The sequence below is a fragment of the Sturnira hondurensis genome, unplaced genomic scaffold, assembly GCF_014824575.4.
Source record: "Sturnira hondurensis isolate 20B ecotype Veracruz unplaced genomic scaffold, ASM1482457v3 Scaffold0002840, whole genome shotgun sequence".
Taxonomy (NCBI): Eukaryota; Metazoa; Chordata; class Mammalia; order Chiroptera; family Phyllostomidae; genus Sturnira; species Sturnira hondurensis.
This window is the reverse complement of record NW_028075471.1, coordinates 19,980,678-20,002,326: the sequence shown is the minus strand read 5'-3', so window position 1 is coordinate 20,002,326 and position 21,649 is coordinate 19,980,678. Positions and strand designations below refer to the sequence as shown.

The following is a 21,649-nucleotide window of genomic DNA, read 5'->3' as shown; positions in this document are numbered from 1 at the left end:
CCCAAAATGCATTCTAGCTGTACTCAGTACATTCTGTACTACAGTTTCTGCAAATTCACCTGCTTATCAAACTCGGACTTCAGTGATTCTTCTGTGAAGATGTGGAACTGCATCTTCCTGTGGCTAAAAAGTACAGCTGATTTCAGCATGACCAGCGTCTCTTCTAACCGACTGCCACAGGCCACCACAGCCAGGTGGATCCAGAGCTTGGGTGGCAGCACAGCATGAAAACTCCTGGGTTCTGCAGGCCTCCTAGAAAGAAGAAAAATGTTAAAGCTATTACTAAACTCATTTTTTAAAAAGGTAGTACGTGGTTGGAATATTTCAAAACATGAATGTGCATAACCTGTTATATTGTATAAAGTGATAAGCATTTTGATAATTCTGCTTGTTTGGAGAAAAATACCATTTTATTCCAATATTTATCCTGGTAGTGACAGGATGAGTCACTGTTCAGACTGCTATAGGTATCTGGAACTTTTCTTCCAGCACTCAGCTGTCTAATGCCTGCTGGCTGCCTAATGGCCCATGTTTGGAAATTGCATTGCTGAACTTGACAGCTGAGACAAGTGCTGTGGAACTCCTACTTACATGGGCCATGGAAATTAGATTTGAATGCAACTTGAATAAAAGGATGGGTCATGGCTTTCCCATGTGAAATGAGCAACATGATATTTCCATCATCTGGGTGGTTTTTGGTTGCAGTGGAATGTATGACCACTGAACCATAGGAAAATCATGCAAGTCCAGAGGGCGAACACAGAAACCAGTGGGCCTCCATTACATGTTGGGAAAGACTTAGAAAAACAGGTGTTAATCTTCACCATCTCACTCAAGGTTGCTGATGTGGTATGTGTAAGATTCAGCTTCCATATGAAACTGATATTAATGAGAAATGCAGGAAAGGGGCCAGGTTAAGCTGAAAATTACCAAGGTATCAATTACCAAGTTAACAGCTGAGAGGGTACTTGGATCCAAGAGTCCAGAATCATCATTCTGCTATTTCCTCATAATAGAATATTTGTTTCAGACAAGGAGATGCAGCCAAGGCTCAGACACACCACTGAGAAACACTTGCAGGCACTTTGGAAGAAGTTGGCCTGGAAAAGGTGGTCTGAGACGAATGAAATTAATTTACTTTTACTAAAGGTTCAGAGACCAGGGAAACTTGGATGTTGGATACTACCTTCCTTCCAAAAACTTTCAGTACAATCAGCGTGGTGTTCCACTCTTCACTGCTCTATTGAATAATGGCAGTTTGCTCCAGATTTCTTTCACCAGTAAGAAAGCTAAAGATGTGGGTGGAGCTCTTTGGACAGCTTTCTAATTTGATTACTTAGGACCATGCTTAATAGAAGCCTGGCCTCCTGGCTCAGCTAAGCCCAGCTGCAGAAAGTTACTCAGATTCCACTTATTTCAGCAATCACAGGAAAGAAGAGATGTCCTAGTCTCCATAAATTACCCAAGTCTCTTAATCCTCCTGTTGAAGGCCACTGTCTTCCTTCACCTTCATAACTGTGATAACTTCCCTGTAAGTGAAAAGGTGAGTGCAGTACAATAAGACATTTTGAGAGAGAGACTATTCACATAACTTTTGTTACAATATATTTTTATCATTGTTCTAGTTTATTATTTATTGTTGTTAATCAGTGTGATGAGTTTATAAATTAAACTTCATTATTGGTATGTATAAATAGGAAAAAACAGTATATATGGTAGTACTCCTTATCCAGGTGGATATGTTCTAAGACCCACCCCCCAGTGGATGCTTGAAACCACAAATAAAACTGAAACCTGTAAATACATTTCTCCTATGCACACACCCCTTTTCATTTAAAGAAGGCACTTTACAGCTCCTCTTTGGCATATCCAAATTGCCAGCATCAGTCCTCTTGCCCTTCAGGGCCCTTTATTAAGTAAAATAAAGGGCTTAACATAAGCATTTTGATAACACTACAGTTAATCTGATGACCAAAGTAACTAATGAGCAGGTAACACGCACAGGGTGGAGATACTGACAAAAGGACGATTCATGTTCTGAATGGGACAGAGCTGGATGGCAAAAGCGTTCGTCATGCTACTCAGAATGGTGCACAGTTTAAAACTTTTTAATGATTTATTTATGGAATTTTTCATTTAATATTTTCAGCCACTGTTGTTCATGGGTAACTGAAACAAGGGATAGGAAAGGACTACTGTAATGAACGAAACAGACCAAGATGCCTCCCCTTGTAGAAGTTACATTCTACAGGTGGTAGGGGAAAGATAAAGAAAGAAATAACACTCCAAGCAAACAGTAACTAAGCCACTGGAAGGAAATATATAGTAGAACAGGAAAAGATACAGGAGTGGCTGCTGGATAAGTAAGTTGGGAAAGGCCCCACTGAGAAGGGGAGATTTGGAGATGACCTGAACAGGTGAGCCTTGTGCATTTCTGGGTGAGGATCATTTCAGACTGAGGAAAAGTCAGAGCAAAGGTGCTAAATCAGGAACAAGCCTGGTGAGTTAGAGGATGCCTGTCTTCAGGACTCAGATGTCTGTTCATCTTCATGGCTGGGTTTTTATAACCTGCTATTAAAGTCAACTCCCCATTAATTTATGCAGATGGGTGGGGAGGGTGTATCTCAGATGATAAAATCACAAACAACTAGCCAAAATATGGTACCTATAACTCATTTGCTTAAAAATATGCTCAATGTTTAGGAACACAGACATCATCCAATGGTACCTGTTGCATCCACCAACCGCGAGAACAAATGTCGGAGATTTTCAGGGTTTCAATGATGTTACTTTATTGGCCAAGTTTAACCTGCACAGGGGTGAACTCTCAAAGTGTCCAGAGACACGGTGCCTGCAAGGGCTGCTAACGAGAGTCACGCGCAGCGCTTACAGCTAAGTCCTTATATAGAGGCAAGCAAGGGTTGCACAGAAGCAGATGTGGCGGTTAGCTATTGGCTTACAGAGCCTGCACACGGGAACAGGGTGGGGTCTGACTCAACTGAAAGGAAAATTTTGAAACTAAACAGATGGCAATCAACTTACAGGATGTTTGCTAGGGATGCAGGCTCCTTGGGGCTGAGACTATTTTTCTTGTTCCCAACAGTACCTGAGCAATATATGCAGTAACTTACATATATTAAATATGAACCATTACCCCATCCTAAACAGAACAATTCTGCCTACTTTAGCTTTACATACCAGGCTTCTAAATGAATAACAAGTTTGACTTTAGTAATCTTGGAAATACAAATTCAAAAAATAAAGATAATTCATTTTATTTTCAGATTGGCAAGAATTAAAAAATAAAATAAAAGCTGGACCGTACAAGTTTTGAATTGGATGGAGCTGGGAGACAGTTCAGACATTGCTAGGGGCAGTATAAATTGGTCCAACACTTTGACAAGCCACTTGGCAACATCTAGCAGGAGTGAAGATACACATACACCTTCCAGCCTTCCATTTCTACCATCTATATCTCTCTCTATCTATATCTATATATGCATGAACTCTTGCATACTTGAACAAGATCCCTTCCTGCAAGAATGTCCGCAGCAACCCTGTTTATCATAGTGAAAAATTGGAAGTCACTTTGCTGTCCACACACAGGACAATCATGAATATATTTGATATGTTTAAGCAGAACACTACATAGCAGTGAAAATGAACAAACCAGAATGTCATGTATCAACATAAGGCAAAAAAATAAAAAGCAATTTGTATATGAAATACCATTCAGATTAAGCTTAGAAACAAGCAAAATAGCACTATATGTTGTTCACAGATATGTAAAAAAAAGTAAACATGCATAAGAATAATAAATATCAAATGCAAGACAGTGATTATCTCTGGGGACTTATGTTTTTATTTCCTAAGGTAAGTGCAGGGTACACAGAAATTCATTATGTTATTATCTTTATTTCTCTGTGTTCCCAAACTATTTGACCTATACTTTTTTCCTAATTAAAGGAAGCTTGTACTCCTCTGCTGTACAATGGCCACTCCTCTCGTTTCTAGGCTTTAGTGACTTGGGAATACATATTACAAAAAGCGGGAGCTAGGGGGCAACAGTCTTTCCTGGTGTTGGGTGACAGGTACTCAAAAATAAAGGTAAAATCCTCTCCTGGTGGAAGTTCAAGTATCAGTGGTTGGGATTTAATGAGACCTTTGAGGCCCTGACTCTGTTTCCACTCACATTACATTAAAAATCTCAGGCTTCAGGTAATAAGTATTTGTGTTGTGTGGTCAAAATGAATAATCAAGTTTAAGGTCACTGAAATGTTGTGACTTTCACCAACTCCTACCAATGGCACACTCAGCACCTCTCAAATGTCACTCAAGACTGCAAGGATAAAGGGAAGTCCAGTCTACAAACCTAGGACATGACTCCTTGAATCATGGACTTTGGTAGAAAATGGGTGATGGGAACTGTAGCAGTGCTCTAACTGATGGCTATGTTAAAAAGAGCACTGAAGTGGATATCTGCTGTCCAGGGGTTTTAAAGACCTGTTGCTTAAGACTAAGAGCTAATTATAAGCATGTCAGCCACTACACTGGTAGAGCCTAAATGGAAGTCAAATTAACACAGCAGAGAGCAGAGCCAAAAGTTAATGGGTGGCACTACTTGAAAACCTGGATTCAAGTGCTCCTGACCTGCACCCTGGGTTGTGCGGTCTGTCTCGTTCCCCAGTTATCTGCATGCGAATGTGAGACTGCTGCTCTGTCAGCCAGCTGCCTTGACTGAAATACCTTGGTTTATCATTGCCACCTCGCTGGGTCTGCCCATTGCTACCCCACGCCAGGGGTCTGGCAGCTGCCACCTGTGAGCCCAGGGTCTGCCATCTGCTGCCTTGCAGGCTTGGGGTCACCGCTTCTTGTGCCGTGACCCCTCTCCACTTGGCTACCCAACTCCACCCTGCGCATTGGACTCCACCCTGCCTACCAGTCTGGATGAATGTGTCTATTTCAACTTCTTGGCTGTCTGACTTCCATACAGTTCAATTTTCTGTCAGTTCTGGTTGTTATTTTGTTTCTAAATTTTTGTTGTACTTATTTTGGTTGTGTGAGGAGGCACAGTATATCTACTTATACCTCCATTTTGGCCAGAAGTTCCCATCTTTTACATTATTTTCTTAGACTACATCCCAGAAATAAAATTACTGGGTTAATAGCTACTATCCTGTCAAGAATGTATTTTTGAGTTTCTCATATTTACCCAAGTTCTCAGAAAAACCAAACCATGAGAATAAAAGCAAACAAACAAAAACCCATAACAGTTTGTCCCGTATTTCCATGTCTCTGGTTCTGTTTCACCCATTACTTTTGTTCATTAGATTCTCTGATAAGTGGATCTCATGGAACAGACTGACAGCTACCAGAGGGGAAAAGGGGCAGGTGAATGGTAGAAAGAAAGGAAAGGGACTAGTCAAAGAACATATGAATGACCCAAGGACATAGACAACAGTGTGGGTGTTGATTGGGGGAACAGGGGATTGACTGTGTAGAGGAGGGCAAAGAGAGAAAAATTGGGACAACTGTAATAGAATAAACAAGGATAATAATAAAAAAAGAAAAAAGAAAAACAAATTATAGGGAGATAAATGGTGACAGAAGGAGACTTGGGGTGGTGAACACACAATACGATGTATAGTTCATGTATTATAGAATTGTACAAATGAAACCTATATAATTTTATTATTATATAATGCCACCTCCAATAAATTCAATAAAGTAAATAAATAATAATATAGAAAAGAACAAACACTGCCCCAGCCACTTCTGAGTTACTTATATGACATAACCATGCAGCTGACATCTGAAACAAGATGAAACACATGGCATATTGCCTCCACATTCTATGTGTTCCAAAGGGGGTGATGCACAGGTTGTAGTTTTCGCTTAGACACTGCATCAAATAGTACTGAGACTCATAGTAAGAAAGTAACTCCTTTCATTCTTTTTCAACAATGCAAAAGAAATGAGTCTCAGCACAGTACTAAGATGTCTTGAACAATTTTCTAATGTTTCCTAATTTTCTCTTTCAACTAAAAAGACAGTAGACTTAAGATGTAACTCTTTCGTTAAGTAAGAGTGCTAAGTTAGAAATGAAGAACATTGTTTAGTTTTCTCAGTGTTTAATTTGACAACTATCTTCTACTTACATTATTGCTGACAACTTATGGCAGTGATATAATGTAGAGAAATTACAACCTTTAAACATTACTAATGGGATTATAAAATGATGCAACCCCTTTGTATATCAGTCCAACAGTTCCTCAAAAGTTTAAATATAGAACTACCACGTGACCCAGTAATTCCACTCCTACATGTGTTCCCAAGAGAAATGAAAATGTCCACATACAAAAAAACTTATACATAAATGTTCATAGCACCATTATTCATGAAGTCCAAAAAGTCTAACCTAGATGTCCATCAACTGATAAATGAATAAATAAAATGCAGTATATCTATACAATGGGTATTATTTGGCAATAAAAAGAATAAATTATTGACATACTACAATATGGATGAACCTTTAAAAGAGTGAACTGTGAACCTTGTGAAAATACAGAAGACCACAAATTCTATTAATTCCATGCATATGAAGTCCAGAATAAGAAAAGCCATAGAAACATAAAGCAGATTAGTGGTTACCAGGGTCTGAGGGAAGAGGCAAATGGGGAGTGACTGCTTGATGGGTACAGTTTTCTTTTTCAGGGTAATGAAAATGTTCTGAAATTAACTAGTGATCTGACAGTCGCACAATTCTGTGAATATACCGAAAGCCTCTGCATCTCACACCTTTACAGTATATTTGAATTATATGAGAATAAAGCTATTAGATAAATAATAAATGTACTTTAGTTTATGACAAGAATAGATTTTTAAAAAATTTAAGTTATAACAGTAGTGTAGCCATATTATAGGGCTGGTACTTATATGGAAATGACTGGAGTTTCATAAACACTGCCTCAATCGTTCTGGCTCCAGTTTACCCCCCACACAAATGAAAACTGATTCTAACAGAGATGTCTAAAAGGAGAAAGCAGCCTCACCACTTCCATGTTGCCCGAGACAAGGCTTCTCCTTAACTGCTTAAAAGTCTCAAGTGTTTGACTTAGGCATCAGTTTCTGGAGTTTATAAATAATGAAATACAACTCTTTCATGTAGTGCTATTTACCTTGGAGCCTATTACTTCAAAACACACTGACTTATTAAAGCAAGTAATAGGTTCTACTCAGACCCTCTTTTCTGTCTTCTCATGCTAACTTTCTTACCAGTGCCTCTCTTAACTGATAAGCTAAATAAACTCAGATAAACCTGATGCTGTGACATAGGCAAGCAGTGTGAGCTTCATGGAAATCACAGTTCTTGAAAAGCCTAAGACAGCATAATTGGTAATTAGTTGGAATAGGGAAGGAAGCACAGAAATATTTTGGGAAAGATGGTGGAAGATTAATTCTAAGAAGTTGAATACGCTCACCTTTGGGGAAGAATTTATGAGTAGAATCTTTTAAAAGATGAAATATTAGCTAGTTGAAAATAGGTAAGGTCTGCAAATGAGGACAGAGTGGAAGTTTAGGAAATAGAGACATCTTGACATAGCCCCTAGAAAGAGACTCTGGTGATGAGTAAATATCTGTGTGAAGTGTGGGCAGTGAGAGGCACTAATAAACCACAGGGAACATATTAATCCCCTGGCAAAATAACTTTCCCATTGAAGCTGTGAGTAGAGCCTTCACTTAGAAACCCAGACATTATGCTAAGGATTATGCTAACAGTTAAACCATTTTAAATGACCCATGGTTTGGAGTTAAATCAAGGATCATTAATCTTCCAAGACAGACAGAAAAGCTGACATTTTTCTTGAAGTCATGGTATTAGAGGAATGGTGTCAACATAGCACCAAAAAAAATGGGGGGGTGCATAATATAATTATTTGATAAGTGCATTCAGCTATAAATAGTATGTATTTCATCTGGATCGTGATATTTGAAACATGGCTGTGTCCCTAAACAGAGTCTAGGTCTGATACACAGGTGTTCAATGCTTCCAATCACTTAACTTTGCCTCAGTGTCTATGTGTGCCTGTCTACTTTAGACATTATGCTTTATGAATAGTAAATAGCAGAGCAACAATTCAAACCTAGGGGGCTAGATTTAAAAGCCCAGGATTTTAATCATTATGCTATATTTGAGGCCACAAATGAATAAATTAGAAAAGGAACCCCTTCTGGACAGACGAACCCTTTATCGGTACTCAGGGTTTCTGGCTTAGTGATCCAAATATGGATTGGACTTCAGCCCCCAACTCACAGCCTCCCTGGGTACAACTCTCAAATCATACCTTCACCAACTCTACCTTAGTAATTCACTCATTCACCATTAGCTGAGATCATCCACAATAATATTGATAATTCTTCTCTCTTGAAAACTCTATGATGCTGCCTGAACTAATTCTAATTTCACTTTTTCCCAGTATGATTGTTCCTGACACAGAAGATTCTATTTCTCCATCTTCCTCTTCTTTTTAAATTGAGATGTTATTGAGGTTTCAAAATATGAACTAGCAGTGATAGTTTGAAACAAATGGCTGGTAATATATAAGAGAGAAGAACGAGTATTACATATTCTGCAAATGGGCACTTCTCATTTCCTGAAATAGATCATAAAGAATAAACCAACTTAAAGGGAAGAAAAAATAATCTCCTCAACTATTTTATTTTTATGCCTCAGGCCAATAAAAGATTTTTAATTTATATAATAATGTACATACTTTACCTTGTTTTTATAAATTACACAAGTAATGTATACATTTACCATAGAAAAAATTAAAATCCAGACAAGCAAAAAGGGATACCCATAATATCAATTCTGGAACCACTGTTAATATTTTGGTATATTGGTACAATCTTCCAGAGTTATATCCAATATATGTGGGTGTGTGTATATAAATATATAAAAAACTTTTTAAAGGGGGATAATTCTTGTAACCTATTTTCCCTTATATGGGCAAGTACAAAAAAAGGAAGATTTTTTAAAAAGTAATTTTCTTCAAAGGAATTCTAGAAAGCAATCAAATAGTTCAGATTTCAAGATATGTTACCAAGTATAAGAAGGTGGTTAGCAATTTACCTCTAGAAGCACATGGACCTGACTTCAAATTCTAGGTCAGCCACTGGCTGTTCCATCTAGCTTTAACCACCTTTAAGCCTCAATTTCCCCATATGTGAAATGGGCTTATTGATTATAGTGGACATGTGCTTTTGGTTTTGGGATTTCTTACTAGCAGTCATTTCCAGAAATTTCAGGTAAAAACACCTTAGTTTTCTTTTGGGGAAATGATTCCTCTGCTGTCCTCAGTCCATGAGTTCTGGAAAGGCTCGCTCATCCTCCCTGATAGGTGTAGTCATGAGTGATTGGAGACACATGTGACCCAAGTCATGTCAATAGATGCAGCCCTGGGGACTTGATGAATAAAATTTTTCCCTTAGCAGTTACTAAAGAAGAGGGTGCAAGCCCAAATCTGTTGGAACTATTACATGGAGAAAACTCACCCGACAGCGTGGTCTGCTCAGAAGAAAACTGAACTAAAATACTGAGGCAAGTTGGATGAAATCCTGGATATACCTATAATAGGAGCTTTATCTTCTTTGTACTTTACAGTTTTATAAGCCAGTAAATCCCCTTTTATGATAAAGTGATATAAGTGATGAGCTAAGATTCTATCACTTGCATCTACCTCTTAGGTTGTTATGAAGAGTAAATGAAATAATGCAGTAAAGTGCTTCATACAAGACCTGGAATATTTTAAGTTGCCATTAAATATTAGTTATCATCATAATTATTATTAAATACTAATTTGAAATATACCAGAAGCCTTCATTATTCTCTAAATATTTTATATGCATGACAAAAAAACAGACCAGGCAGAGCATCAAAAAGTACATCTTAATTTAAGTATGTATATCTTATTGCAAATCAGATTTGAGGCTTTTGTACATTTTTAAAACTTTTCTAAAAGTTTTCTTCTGAAAAAAATTTGTGTCCCCAACTTCTCCTGCATTTCTTCTAAAACACCAATTTCTAATAACCCACTGTTCCTGAGGAATAAAGTCTGATACCTGAACATTATGTTATTTTGAAGCCAGTAGTCAGGCAACTAGGGTCTGTGTAATTTTCACAAAACTGGGAGGAGAAAAAAGCCCAATAAGTGATGCAAACCCCTGAATAGCAGTATTTGTAGACAAAGATCTGCATTCTGGTTCCCTGAGAACACTTTCTAATTCCCACAAAGTCTTTACTCACCCCTTGCTTTAGAAAAGCTGAAAGCAATAGCTTGCTGCTCTTCAGCAGTCATCACATCTACACATAAACAGAACTCCAGGTTTGAAACTTTCCAGAATAGTCCCACTTTCTATGATGCAGTGAAAAGGGTCCTGCCTCACCTATTCTTTCAGCTTCTATTGAAGACAAGGAGACTGGGGGTTGTGCAGCACTTGTTATATATGGAAACTGGGTCTTGATTTCCTCAGGTCACAACACAAGAAGAGCTTGCCTGTATCTGTACCTTAGCTGTATCTAATATTTGCTGAGAGTTTCTTGGATAGCAAATACTGTGACAGCATTTTACATGCATTATTTCATTTCAGTGTTGAACTTAGGACAAAGCAAAAATTTGCTGAGAATGACTGATTAATTTAAAGCCACACCACTAGTTAACTGGCTCTACTTAGAATTCAGCTCCTCAATAGTAAAACAACAGTGGATAATAACAGTATTCATAACCATGAATCATTTGTTGAGTGACTACCAAGAGCTAGTCCTATGCTAAATGCTTTATATGCATTTTCATTATTTTACCTCTTTGGACTTCAGTTTTCTCTGCCATGAAAGGCAGTCATTTTAGGATTAAGTGTTCTCTCTTGTCTCCTACTTATGTAAATCTTGGCTTCTAAGTTGTGCCTTGATGAATCTCTATTAGAAGATTACAATCTTTTGTATGGCTAAAAGAGGTCAAGAGGAGGTAGAATGGGTGGGCATCAAAACGTTGCCTTCAAATGTACTCAAGTCACTTTTTGCTGGAACAAAATCATGGGGTCTTAAATAAGGTGGCAAGTCAAGAAACTCCTCTTTCCAGGGACAATGTTCAGAATTTTGCAATCGAAAATAAATCAAGTACTGAGAAAGATTTGGAGAGGAATGTTAAATGAATTGAATCTTCAACAAAGTCTTTTATATTTAAAAACATATTTTAAATAGTGGTAAAATATATACTACATAAAATTGTCTCATTTTATTTTTTCTATTTTTACTTCTTAAATTACAGTTGACATCCAATAATTTTTATATCAGATTCAGATGTATAGCAGTGTAGTGGTTAGACATTTATATAATTTACAAAGAGATCTGTCCAATAAGTCTAGTATCTACTTGGTACATGCATAGTTACCACAATATTACTGATTTTATTCCTTATGCTGTACCCCATGACTATTTTGTAACTATCAATTTGTACTTTTTAATCTCATCCCCTTTTTTCACTCAATTTCCTGTCAACTTTCCTCCTATCTGGCAATCATCAGTTTGTTCTCTGTATCCATGAGTCTGTTTCTGTTTGGTTATTTAGTTTGTTCTTTAAATTTCACATGTATATGGAATCATATGGTATTTCTTTTTCTCTGTCTGACCTATTTCACTTAGCACAATACCCTCTAGGTCTATCCATATTGTCATCATAAATGGTATGATTGCATTCTTTTAATGGCCTAAAATATTCCAATGTGTATATATATGTGTGTATATACATATAAGTATATATGCAAATATGTATGTACATATATGTGTTATATGTGTGTGTGTGTTTATATCACATCTTCCTTATCCAGTCATTTATTGATAGGCACTTGGGTTGCTTCCATAACTTAACTATCATTAATAATGCTGCAATGAACACAGGGGTACATATATTCGTTCAAATTAGTATTTTGGGTTTCTTCAGATAAATCCCCAGAAGTGGAATTGCTGAGTCATAGGCAGTTCCATTTTTTTCATTTTCAGGGGAATTTCCACACTGTTTTCCATAGTGGCTATACCAGTATTCATTCCCAACAACAGTGCACAAGGGTTTCCTTTCTCCACATCCTCACCAACACTTTCCATTTGTTTATCTATTGATAACAGTATTCTGACAGGTGTGAAGTGATATCTCATTGTGGTTTTAATTTTCATTTCTCAGACAATTACTGATGTTGAGCATCTTTTGCTGTGTCTATTGGCCCCATATATGTCCTCTTTGGAGAACTGTCTATTCAGGTGGTCTGCCCATTTTTTTTAATTGAATTTTTTCCTTTTGGGGGGTGTTATATAGTAGGAGTTCTTATAAATATTAGATATTAAGCCCTTATCAGATGTATCATTGGTGAATATCTTCATCCACTGAATATGTTGTATTTTCATTTGTTGATGGTTTCTTTTGCCATGCAAACCCTTGTTAGTTTGATGTAGTCCCATCTGTTTATTTTTTGTTTCCCTTACCGAAAGAAATATATCATAAAAAATATTGCAAACACAAATACAGATTTTACTGCCTATGTTTTCTTCTAGGAGTTTAAAGATTTCCATTCTTACCTTTAAATCTTTAATCCATTTTGAGCTTATTCTTAAATATGATGTAAAAGGTGGTCTAGATTCATCTGTCGAATTCTCCCAGCATTATTTATTGAATACACCATATTTACCCCATTGTATGTCTTTGCTTCTTTTGTCAAATATTAATTGACCACACAGGCATAGGTTTATTTCTGGGGTCTCTTGATTTACCTGTCTGTTTTTTTTAGGCCAGAACCACGCTGTTTTGACTACTATAGACTTACAGCATGGTTTCATATCAGGTAGTGTGATTCCTCCAACTTTGCCCTTTTTTTCTCAGTATCACTGGGCTATTTCGAGTCTTGTATTTCTGTAGGACTTTTTGGATTATTTGTTCTGGTTCTGTAAAAATGCCATGGTCATTTTGTTAGGAATTGCATTGAATCTATAAACTGCTTTGGGTAGTATAGACATGACATAATTCTCCCTAACCATGAACATGGTGTATGCTTCCACTTACTTGTATTTTCTTCAGTATCTTACAATTTTCCCAGTACAGCTCTTTTGCATCCTTGGCTAAATTCATTCCTAGGTATTTTAATTTTTAATGTAATTGTAAATAGGATTGTTTTCTTAGTTTCTTTTTCTGATATTTCATTATCGATGTATAAAAATTCACCTAGAATTCTAGAAGCAGCAAGAGATAAGGGGACAGTCACCTACAAAGGAGTGCCCATCAGACTGTCAGCAGAATTCTCAAAAGAGACCTTACAGGCAAGAAAGAGCTGGAAGGAAGTATTCCAAGTCATGAAATCCAAAGACCTACAGCCAAGATTGCTCTATCCAGCAAAGCTTTCATTTAGAATGGAAGGGCAGATAAAGTGCTTCTCAGATAAGGTCAAATTCAAGGAGTTCATCATCAGCAAGCCCTTATTATATGAAATGTTGAAGGGACTTATCTAAGAAAAAGAAGATAAAAAATATGAACAGTGAAAGGACAGAAAACTCACAGTTATTAATAACCACACTTAAAACAAAAGCAAACTAAGAGGACAGCCAGATCGGGAGTGGAACCATAGAATTGGAGATCACATGGAGGGTTAGTAACAGGGGAGTGGGAGGAGGAGAAGGGGGGAGAAGGTACAGAGAATAAGTAGCATAGATGGTAGGTAGAAAATAGACAGGGGGGAGGGCAGGAATACTATGGGAAATACAGAATATAAAGAACTTGTGACACATGGACATGAACGGAAGGAGGGGAATGGTGGGGGAGGGGTGTGCAGGGTGGAGGGGAGTGAAGGGGGGAATGGGACAACTGTAATGGCATAATCAATAAAGTATATTTTAAAAAGTTCCCAGAAAGGGGAATACAAGTGATATTGAACAAAGGCAAAAAAAATCACCTGGTTGTATCTCGCTACTTTGCTAAATTTATTTATCAGTTCTAGTAGTTTTTTTGTGGAATCCTTAGGGTTTTCTACATAAACTATGATGTAATTTGCAAATATTTACTGTTTTACTCCTTCCTTTACAATCTAGATGCCTTTTATTTCTTCTTGTCTAGTTTCTGTGGCTAGGACTTCCAGTACTATGTTGAATAAGAGTGGTAAAAGCAGATATCCCTGTCTTATTTCTGACTTTAAGGAAATATTTTTAGTTTTCCCCTGTTATTATGTTGTCGGCTGTGAACTTGTCATATATATCCTTTATTATTATGAGGTATGTTCCCTCTACAATCACTTTGCGGGTTTTTATCATAAATAGGTGCTATATTTGTCAAATGCCTTTTCTTCATCTATTGAGATGATCATGATTTTTAACCTTCTTTTATATGTGGTATTATGTATCATGTCAATTGATTTGTGGATATTGTGCCAACCGTACATCCCAAGAATAAACCCCACTTGATCATGGTTATAATCTTTTTAATGTATTGTTCAATTTGATTTGGTAATATTTTTAAGAGTTTTGCATCGATGTTTATCAGGGATATTGGTGTATAATTTTTTCTTCTTTATAGTGTTGTTGCCTGGTTTTGGTATTAGGATAATGCTTCACTCTTAAAATGAGCTTGGGAGTCCTTTCTCCTCTTGAATTTTTTTGAATAGTTTGAAAAAGAAAGGTGTTCTTCTTTGAGTGTTTCATAAAATTTACCTATAAAGTCTTCCAGTCCAGGAATTTATTTTTTCTGGGAGTGTTTTGATTACTGCTTTAATTTTATACTTGTAATCAATCTGTTCAGAAATTCTACTTCTTCTATATTCAGTTTTGAATGATTGTATGTTTCTACAAATTTATACATTTGTTCCAGATTGTCCAATTTGTTGCATATAATTATGTGTAATATTTTCTCATAATTTTTTGTATTTCTGTGGTGTCAGTTGTTGCTACTCCTCCTTTATTTCTGAGTAATTTATTTTGTCCTGTCTCTTTTTTTATTGATGAATCTGGTTAAAGGTTTATCTTCTTGAGGAATACACTCTTGATTTTACTGATCTCCTGTATTGTTGTTATTAGACTCTATTGTGTTTATCTATGCTCTGATTTTTATTATTTCCTTCCTTCTACTCACTTTGGCCTTTGTTTGTTGTTATTTTTCTAGTTCTTTTTGGTGTAAAGTTAGATAGTTTATTTAAGGTTTTTCTTGCTTCTTAATGTAGGACTGTATTGCTATGAATTTCCCTCTTAGGCCTGTTTTCACTGTTCACTGTGTCCTCTAGATTTTGGGTCATTTTGTGATTATTTTTATTTGTCTCAAGGTAACTTGATTTCTTCCTTGATCTCATTCCTCACCCACTACATTATTTAGTAACATGTTATTTAGCCTCCATGTGTTTGTGTGTTTTTTAGTTTCTTTGTTGTAATTAATTTCTCATTTTATATCATTGTGGCTGGAGATAATGCTTAACATAATTCCAATCTTCTTAAATTTATTGAGACTTGGTCTGTGTCCTAATGTGGTTTATCCTAGAAAGTGTTCCATGTACACTTGAAAAGAATGTATATTTTGCTACTGTGGTTGAAATGCTCTCAAAATATCAATTAAATCCATCTGATCTAGTGCGTCATTTAAGGCCACTGTTTCCTTGTTGATTTTTTTTATCTAGAAGATATATCTACTGATGTCAATGGGGTGTTAAAATCTCCTACTATGACTATTACTGTCAATCTCTCCCTTTTGTCCATCAATGCTTGCTTTATGTATTTAGGTGGTCCTATTTTGGGTGCATAAATGTTTACAAAGGTTATCTCATTTTGTTGTATAAATCTTTTTTTAGTTATGTAATGCCCTTCTTTGTCTTTTATTATAGCCTTTGTTTTGAAGTCTATTTTGTTTGATATAAATATTGCTATTTCAGCTTTTTACTTCCATTTTCATGAAGTATCTTGTTCCATGCTTTACTTTCAGAGTCTGTGAATCTATTGATTTGAGTCGGGTCTCTTATAGACAGTGTATGTATGGGTCTTGTCTTCTTATTCATTCATCACTGCTATGTCTTCTGATTGGATCATTTAACGCATTTACATTTAAAATGAATATTGAGATAATATACTGTCATTTCATTATTCATACTTATATTCTTTTTCCCCTATTCTATTTAAAGAGGTTCCTTTAACCTTTCTTTTAACACCACTTTGTTGGTGATGAACTCCTCTAGCTTTTTCTTGTCTGGGAAGCTCTTTAATTCTACTTCAATATTAAATGCTATTTTTAAGAGACTGCACTATAGCTCCAGGTGCCTGGTTCTCCACATACAGTTCTACTTGCCAAACTGCATGAGAGATTGCTGACAAAATTAGACAACAAAACCAGTATGGAAGAAATGGTGAAAATACAGCCAAGCTTACCATGACAATCAGAGCTTTGTTGCAGAATCTGAAGGAAAAGATCACCCTTTTGAAGGATTTATTGTTATGAGCTGTGTGAAAACATCAAATAACCCAGCTTGAAGGGGGCCAAAGACAGAACTATTGGATGATCTTATAACTTGAGAGACACTTCTTCTGGCATCCTTTAAGAGTGAGGGTACAAAACCAGATCTCATCAGGTCCAGCCTGAGGACAGAGGCAGCTAAGTGAGGTCTCCTAAACCCTATGCTCTTTGAGGAGCCAGAGGAAACCAGAGGCTTGGGGTTTGATGAAATCCAGCAACAGCAGTAGAAAATCACCCAAGAACAGGACGCAGGCCTTTATGCCCTGTCTTCTATCATCAGGCGTCAACAGCAAATAGGGTAAAAGATTAGGGATGAGCTGGATGAACAAAATGAGATAAGTGATGACTTGCCAACCTAGTAGAGAACACAGATGAGAAACTTCACACTGAAATCATGCATGTGAATATGGTAGACAAAAAGTCAGCATCTTGTGGGATGCTAATGGTGATTTTATTGCTACTTGTGGCTATTGTGGTCATTGAAGTCTGGCCTACCAAGTAGTTCCAATAAGGGGACCACCAGCTGTGACCTGCCAGCAATGGAGAAAAGCTCAGCACCCTTTTGATGCACTAAAGCTGCTCTCAGTAAAATATCTCAAGCTCTGAAAAATAAACAAATAAATGCTATCCCTGCAGAGTAGACTAGTCTTGGTTGTAGGTCCTTGCATTTTATCACTTTGAATATTTTGTTCCAATCCTTTCTGTCCTAAAAATTCTTGTTGAGAAATTAGCTGACAGTCTAATAGGAGCTCCTTTGTAGGTAACTAACTGTTTATCTCTTGCTGCTTTTAAGATTCTCTCCTTGTGTTTACCCTTTGCCATTGTAATTATGATGTGTCTTGGTACAGGCCTCTTGTGTTCATCTTGTTTGGGACTTGCTGCATTTCTTGGAATTTCATGTCCTTTTCCTTTGCAGGTTAGGGAAGTTTTCAGTCATTATTTCTTGAAGTAGTCATTATTTCTTGAAGTAGGATCACAATTCATTGATTTTTCTCTTCTCCTCCTGGTAACCCTATGATGGAAATGTTGTTAATGTCCCAGAGGTCCCAAAAACTATCCCCATTTTTTAATTCTTCTTTTTGCTGTTTTTATTGGATGTTTTCTGCTACCTTGTCTTCTAAATTGCTAATTTGAGCCTCTGCTTCACCTAATCTGCTGTTGATTCCTTCATTCTTCATTTCAGTTATTGTGCTCTTCATTTCTCACTGGTTCTTTTTTATGGTTTCTATGTCCTTTTAATGCTTACTTTTTATTGAAGTTCTCACCAAGTTCCTTGGGCATTCTTATAATCAGTGGCTTAAATTCTGCTTCCATTAGATTGTTTGCCTTCATTTAATTTAGTTCTTTTCCTGAAGTTTTCTCCTAGTCTTTCATTTGGGACCTGTTTCTTATTCTCATTCGGGCAACCTCTCTGTGTTTGTTTTTATGTATTAACAATATCTGCTATGTCTCCTAGTCTTAACAACATGGCCTTATGACAGAGTATGCTGTGAAACCCAGTGGCAAAGTCTCCCTGATGACCTGGGCTAAGTGCTCCAGAAGTGTACCTTGTGTGGACTGTGTGTGGCCTCCTGTTATAGTTGAGCCTTGATTGCTATAGACATGTCAGTGGGTGGGATTAAATTGGCCCCAACCATAGCATACAAATTACTATTTGGGGGCTGACCCCACAGAGCAGAATTTGCCCTAGTGGGCTCTGATACCCACCAAGACAATCTTTTGGGTGTACTGATTTTGGAGCTAATTGGATGCTTCTTTGTTGCGATATGAAGCCATCTGCTGGATGTGTAGGTTTTGGAGCCTATTTGCAGGGTCTCCAGTGAAGCCTAAATAGAGTCACTGCCTGTGACCAACCCAGGGCTACCTGATAGTGTCTACAAAGTAATCTGAAGTTGGTAGCATCCTATGTTGATCCTGGAGGCATATCGCAGAAGTCACACTACAAATCTAGGCTGACTGCCACCAGTCCTGGGCCTGGGGCCACTTAGTAATAGGCACAGGGAGCCCTAAAATGGGTCAGTGCCTGCTAGCTGCCTCTAAGGCTCAGTCATTGAAAGAACCTCAGGTGGTTCTTGAGTTAGATAAGGATCTCAAAGAGTCCCCTGTAGTGTTCAGCAGGCACATGCAGATTCAGATTTAACCACTGCAGGAAAGGTTCAACACAGGAAGGCTGAGACTTCTGGCCAGAGTCGAGGCATAGGTAGATACACTTTGTCTCCTTGTACAAACAAAAGAACAACAACAAGAAATTAAAAAAAAAAAAAACAGAACTGCCAGAAAATCAAACTGCATGGAAGTCCAACAATCAAGGAGTTAAAAAAGAAACATTCATCCAGACTGGTAGGAGGGTCAGAGATAGGCAATGGGGCAGAGAGGACACAGGGCAAGGAGACAAGGCAGCAGCTGGAGGACCAAGCAGGTGGGGTGGCAGCTGCTGGTCCCACATTTACATGCATATAAACCAGGAAGAACAACTGGGGAGTGAGACACACTGTGCAACCCAGGGTTCCAGTGTTATAAAGCCTCAAAATCTCTGGCTGTAAAAACCTGTGGGGTTTGTGCCAGTGGGAGAAACTCCCAGTCTCACAGGAGAGTTCATTGGAGAGACCCACAGGGTCCTAGAATGTACACAAATGCACCTACCCAGGAATCAGCACCAGAGGGACCAATTTACTTGTGGATAGTGGGGGAAGAGACTGAAAGCTAGAGGAGAGCACATCAAGAGGCACTGTTCCCGCCCTGGCTGGTGTAGCTCAGTGGGTTGAGTGCGGGCCTGCGAAGTACAAGAGGCACTGTTCCCTCTTGGATCCCTCTTCCACATACAGCACCACAATGCACACAGCAAAGTGGGTTGCCCTGCCCTGGCAAATACCTAAGAGTCTGCCACTTACAACAAAAAAGGTGTGCCAAGACAAAGAAATATGGCCCCAGTGATAAAACAGATCAAAACTCCAGGAAAAGGACTAAACAATGAAGAGATAGCCAACTTATCAGATGGAATTCAAAACACTGGTAATCAAAGCAAAACTTCTGACCAAGACGGAGGCATAGATAGATACATGGTGCCTCCTCACACAACCAAAAAAAGGACAACAAATTTAAAAACAAAAAATAATGAGAACTGCATGAAAAATCATACGGTTTGAAAGTCTGACAAACAAGTAGTTAAAAAAGAAACATTCCTCCAGATCAGTAGGAGGGGTAGAAACAGGAAACCAAGGTAGAAAGGACTCATAGCAAGGTGGAGTCTGGTGGAGCAGGCAATCCCACATTTGCATGTGCATAAACTGGGAGGCACAAGTGAGGAACAAGACAGATTTTGCAGTCCAGGGTTCCAGCACGGGGAAATAAAGCTTTAAACTTCTGACTGAAAAAAACCTGTGGGTGTTGCAGCAGCAGGAGAAACTGCCATCCTCACAGGAGAGATCATTGGAGAGATCCACAGGGCTGTAGAATATACACAAACCTACCCATTTGGGAATCAGCACCAGAAGGGCCCAATCTGCCTGTACATAGCAGAGAAAGTGACTGAAAGCTGGCTGAGAGTCAAGCAAGCAGCATTGTTTCCTCTTAGACCCCTTCTCCACATACAGCACCCTAACACAGCCACTGGGTTACCCTGTCCTGGTGAATAACCTAATGCCTGTTACTAAGTAACAGATATGCCAAGACAAAGAAAAAATGGCCCAAATGAAAGAACTGATCAAAGCTCAAGAAAAAAAAATACAACTAAGTGATGAGAAGATAGCCAACCTATCACGGGCAGAGTTCAAAACTCTGGTAATCAGGATGCCCAAAGAATTGGTTGAGTATGGTTGTAAAATAGAGGAAAAAGTGAAGGCTATGAAAAGTGAAATAAAAGAAAATGCACAGGGAACCAACAGTGATGGGAAGGAAACTAGGACTCATGTCAACAGTTAGGAGCAGAGGGAAGAAATAAACATTCAACCAGGGCAGAATGAAGAAACAAGAATTCAGAAAAATGAGGAGAAGCTTAGGAACCTCCAGGACAACTTTAAACATTCCAACATCCTAATCATAGGGGCATCATAAAGGGAAAAAGAGAACAAGAAACTAAAAACTTATTTGAAAACATAATGAAGAGCTTCCCTAATCTGGCAAAGGAAATAGACTTTCAGAAGTCCAGAAAGCTCAGAGAGTCCCAAAACAGTTGGACCCAAGGAAGCACATACCAAGGCACATCATAATTACATTACTGAAGATTAAAGATAAGGAGAGAATCTTAAAAGCAGCAAAAGAAAAGGAGACAGTTACCTCCAAAGGAGTTCCCATAAGACTATCAGCTGATTTCTCAAAAGAAACCTTGCAGGCAAGCAGAGACTGGAAAGTAGTATTCAAAGTCATCAAAGGCAAAGACCTAGATCCAAGATTACTCTATCCAGCAAAGCTGTCATTCAATGGCAGAGTAGGTGGAATGCTTCTCAGATAAGGTCAAACTAAAGGAGTTCATCATTACCAAACCCATATTATATGAAATGTTAAAGGGACTTATGTAAGGAAAAGAAGAAGATCAAAAACCAAGAACAGTAAAATGACAATAAATTCATAACTATCAACAACCAAACCAGAAAAAAACAAAAACAAACTAAGCAAACAACTAGAATAGTAAGAGAATCACAGAAATGAAGATCACATGGAGGATTATCAGTGGGGATGGGGAGGGGGGAATGGGGGAAAGGTACAGGGAATAAGAAGCATAAATGGTAGATACAAAATAGACAGGGGGAGGTTAAGAATAGTATGAGGAATGGAGAGGCCAAAGAACTTGTATGAATGACCCATGAATGTGAACTAAGGTGGGGGAATGCTGGTGGGAGGCGGGTGGTACAGGTCAGAGGGGAATAAAGGGAGAAAGTGGGACAAATGTAATAGCATAATAAATAAAAGATTACAAAAACAAAAACACTTGTAATCAGGATGGTCACAGAAATGGTTCAGTATGGTCACAAAATAGAAGAAAAAGTAAAGGCTATGTAAAGTGAAATGAAGAAAAATATACAGGGAACCAACACTGGATGGAAGGAAAACAGGACTCAAATCAGTGTTTTGGAGCAGAAGGGAGAAATAAACATTCAACCAGAACAGAATGAAGAAACAAGAATTCA

At 37.8% G+C, this 21,649-nt stretch overlaps 1 protein-coding gene and 1 pseudogene across 2 annotated transcripts in view; one reads left to right on the top strand and one right to left on the bottom strand.

The window, feature by feature from the left end:
* Window positions 1-21,649, bottom strand: part of GXYLT2 (glucoside xylosyltransferase 2) — a 153,955-nt gene that overhangs the window by 108,536 nt on the left and 23,770 nt on the right. For both annotated transcript variants that reach the window (XM_037040972.1, XM_037040971.1), the window contains exon 2: window positions 60-252. In XM_037040972.1, coding sequence (XP_036896867.1) covers window positions 60-252 — 193 coding nt within the window. The remainder of the gene's footprint in view (window positions 1-59; window positions 253-21,649) is intronic.
* On the top strand, window positions 16,293-17,026 carry LOC118983618 (syntaxin-8-like; annotated as a pseudogene).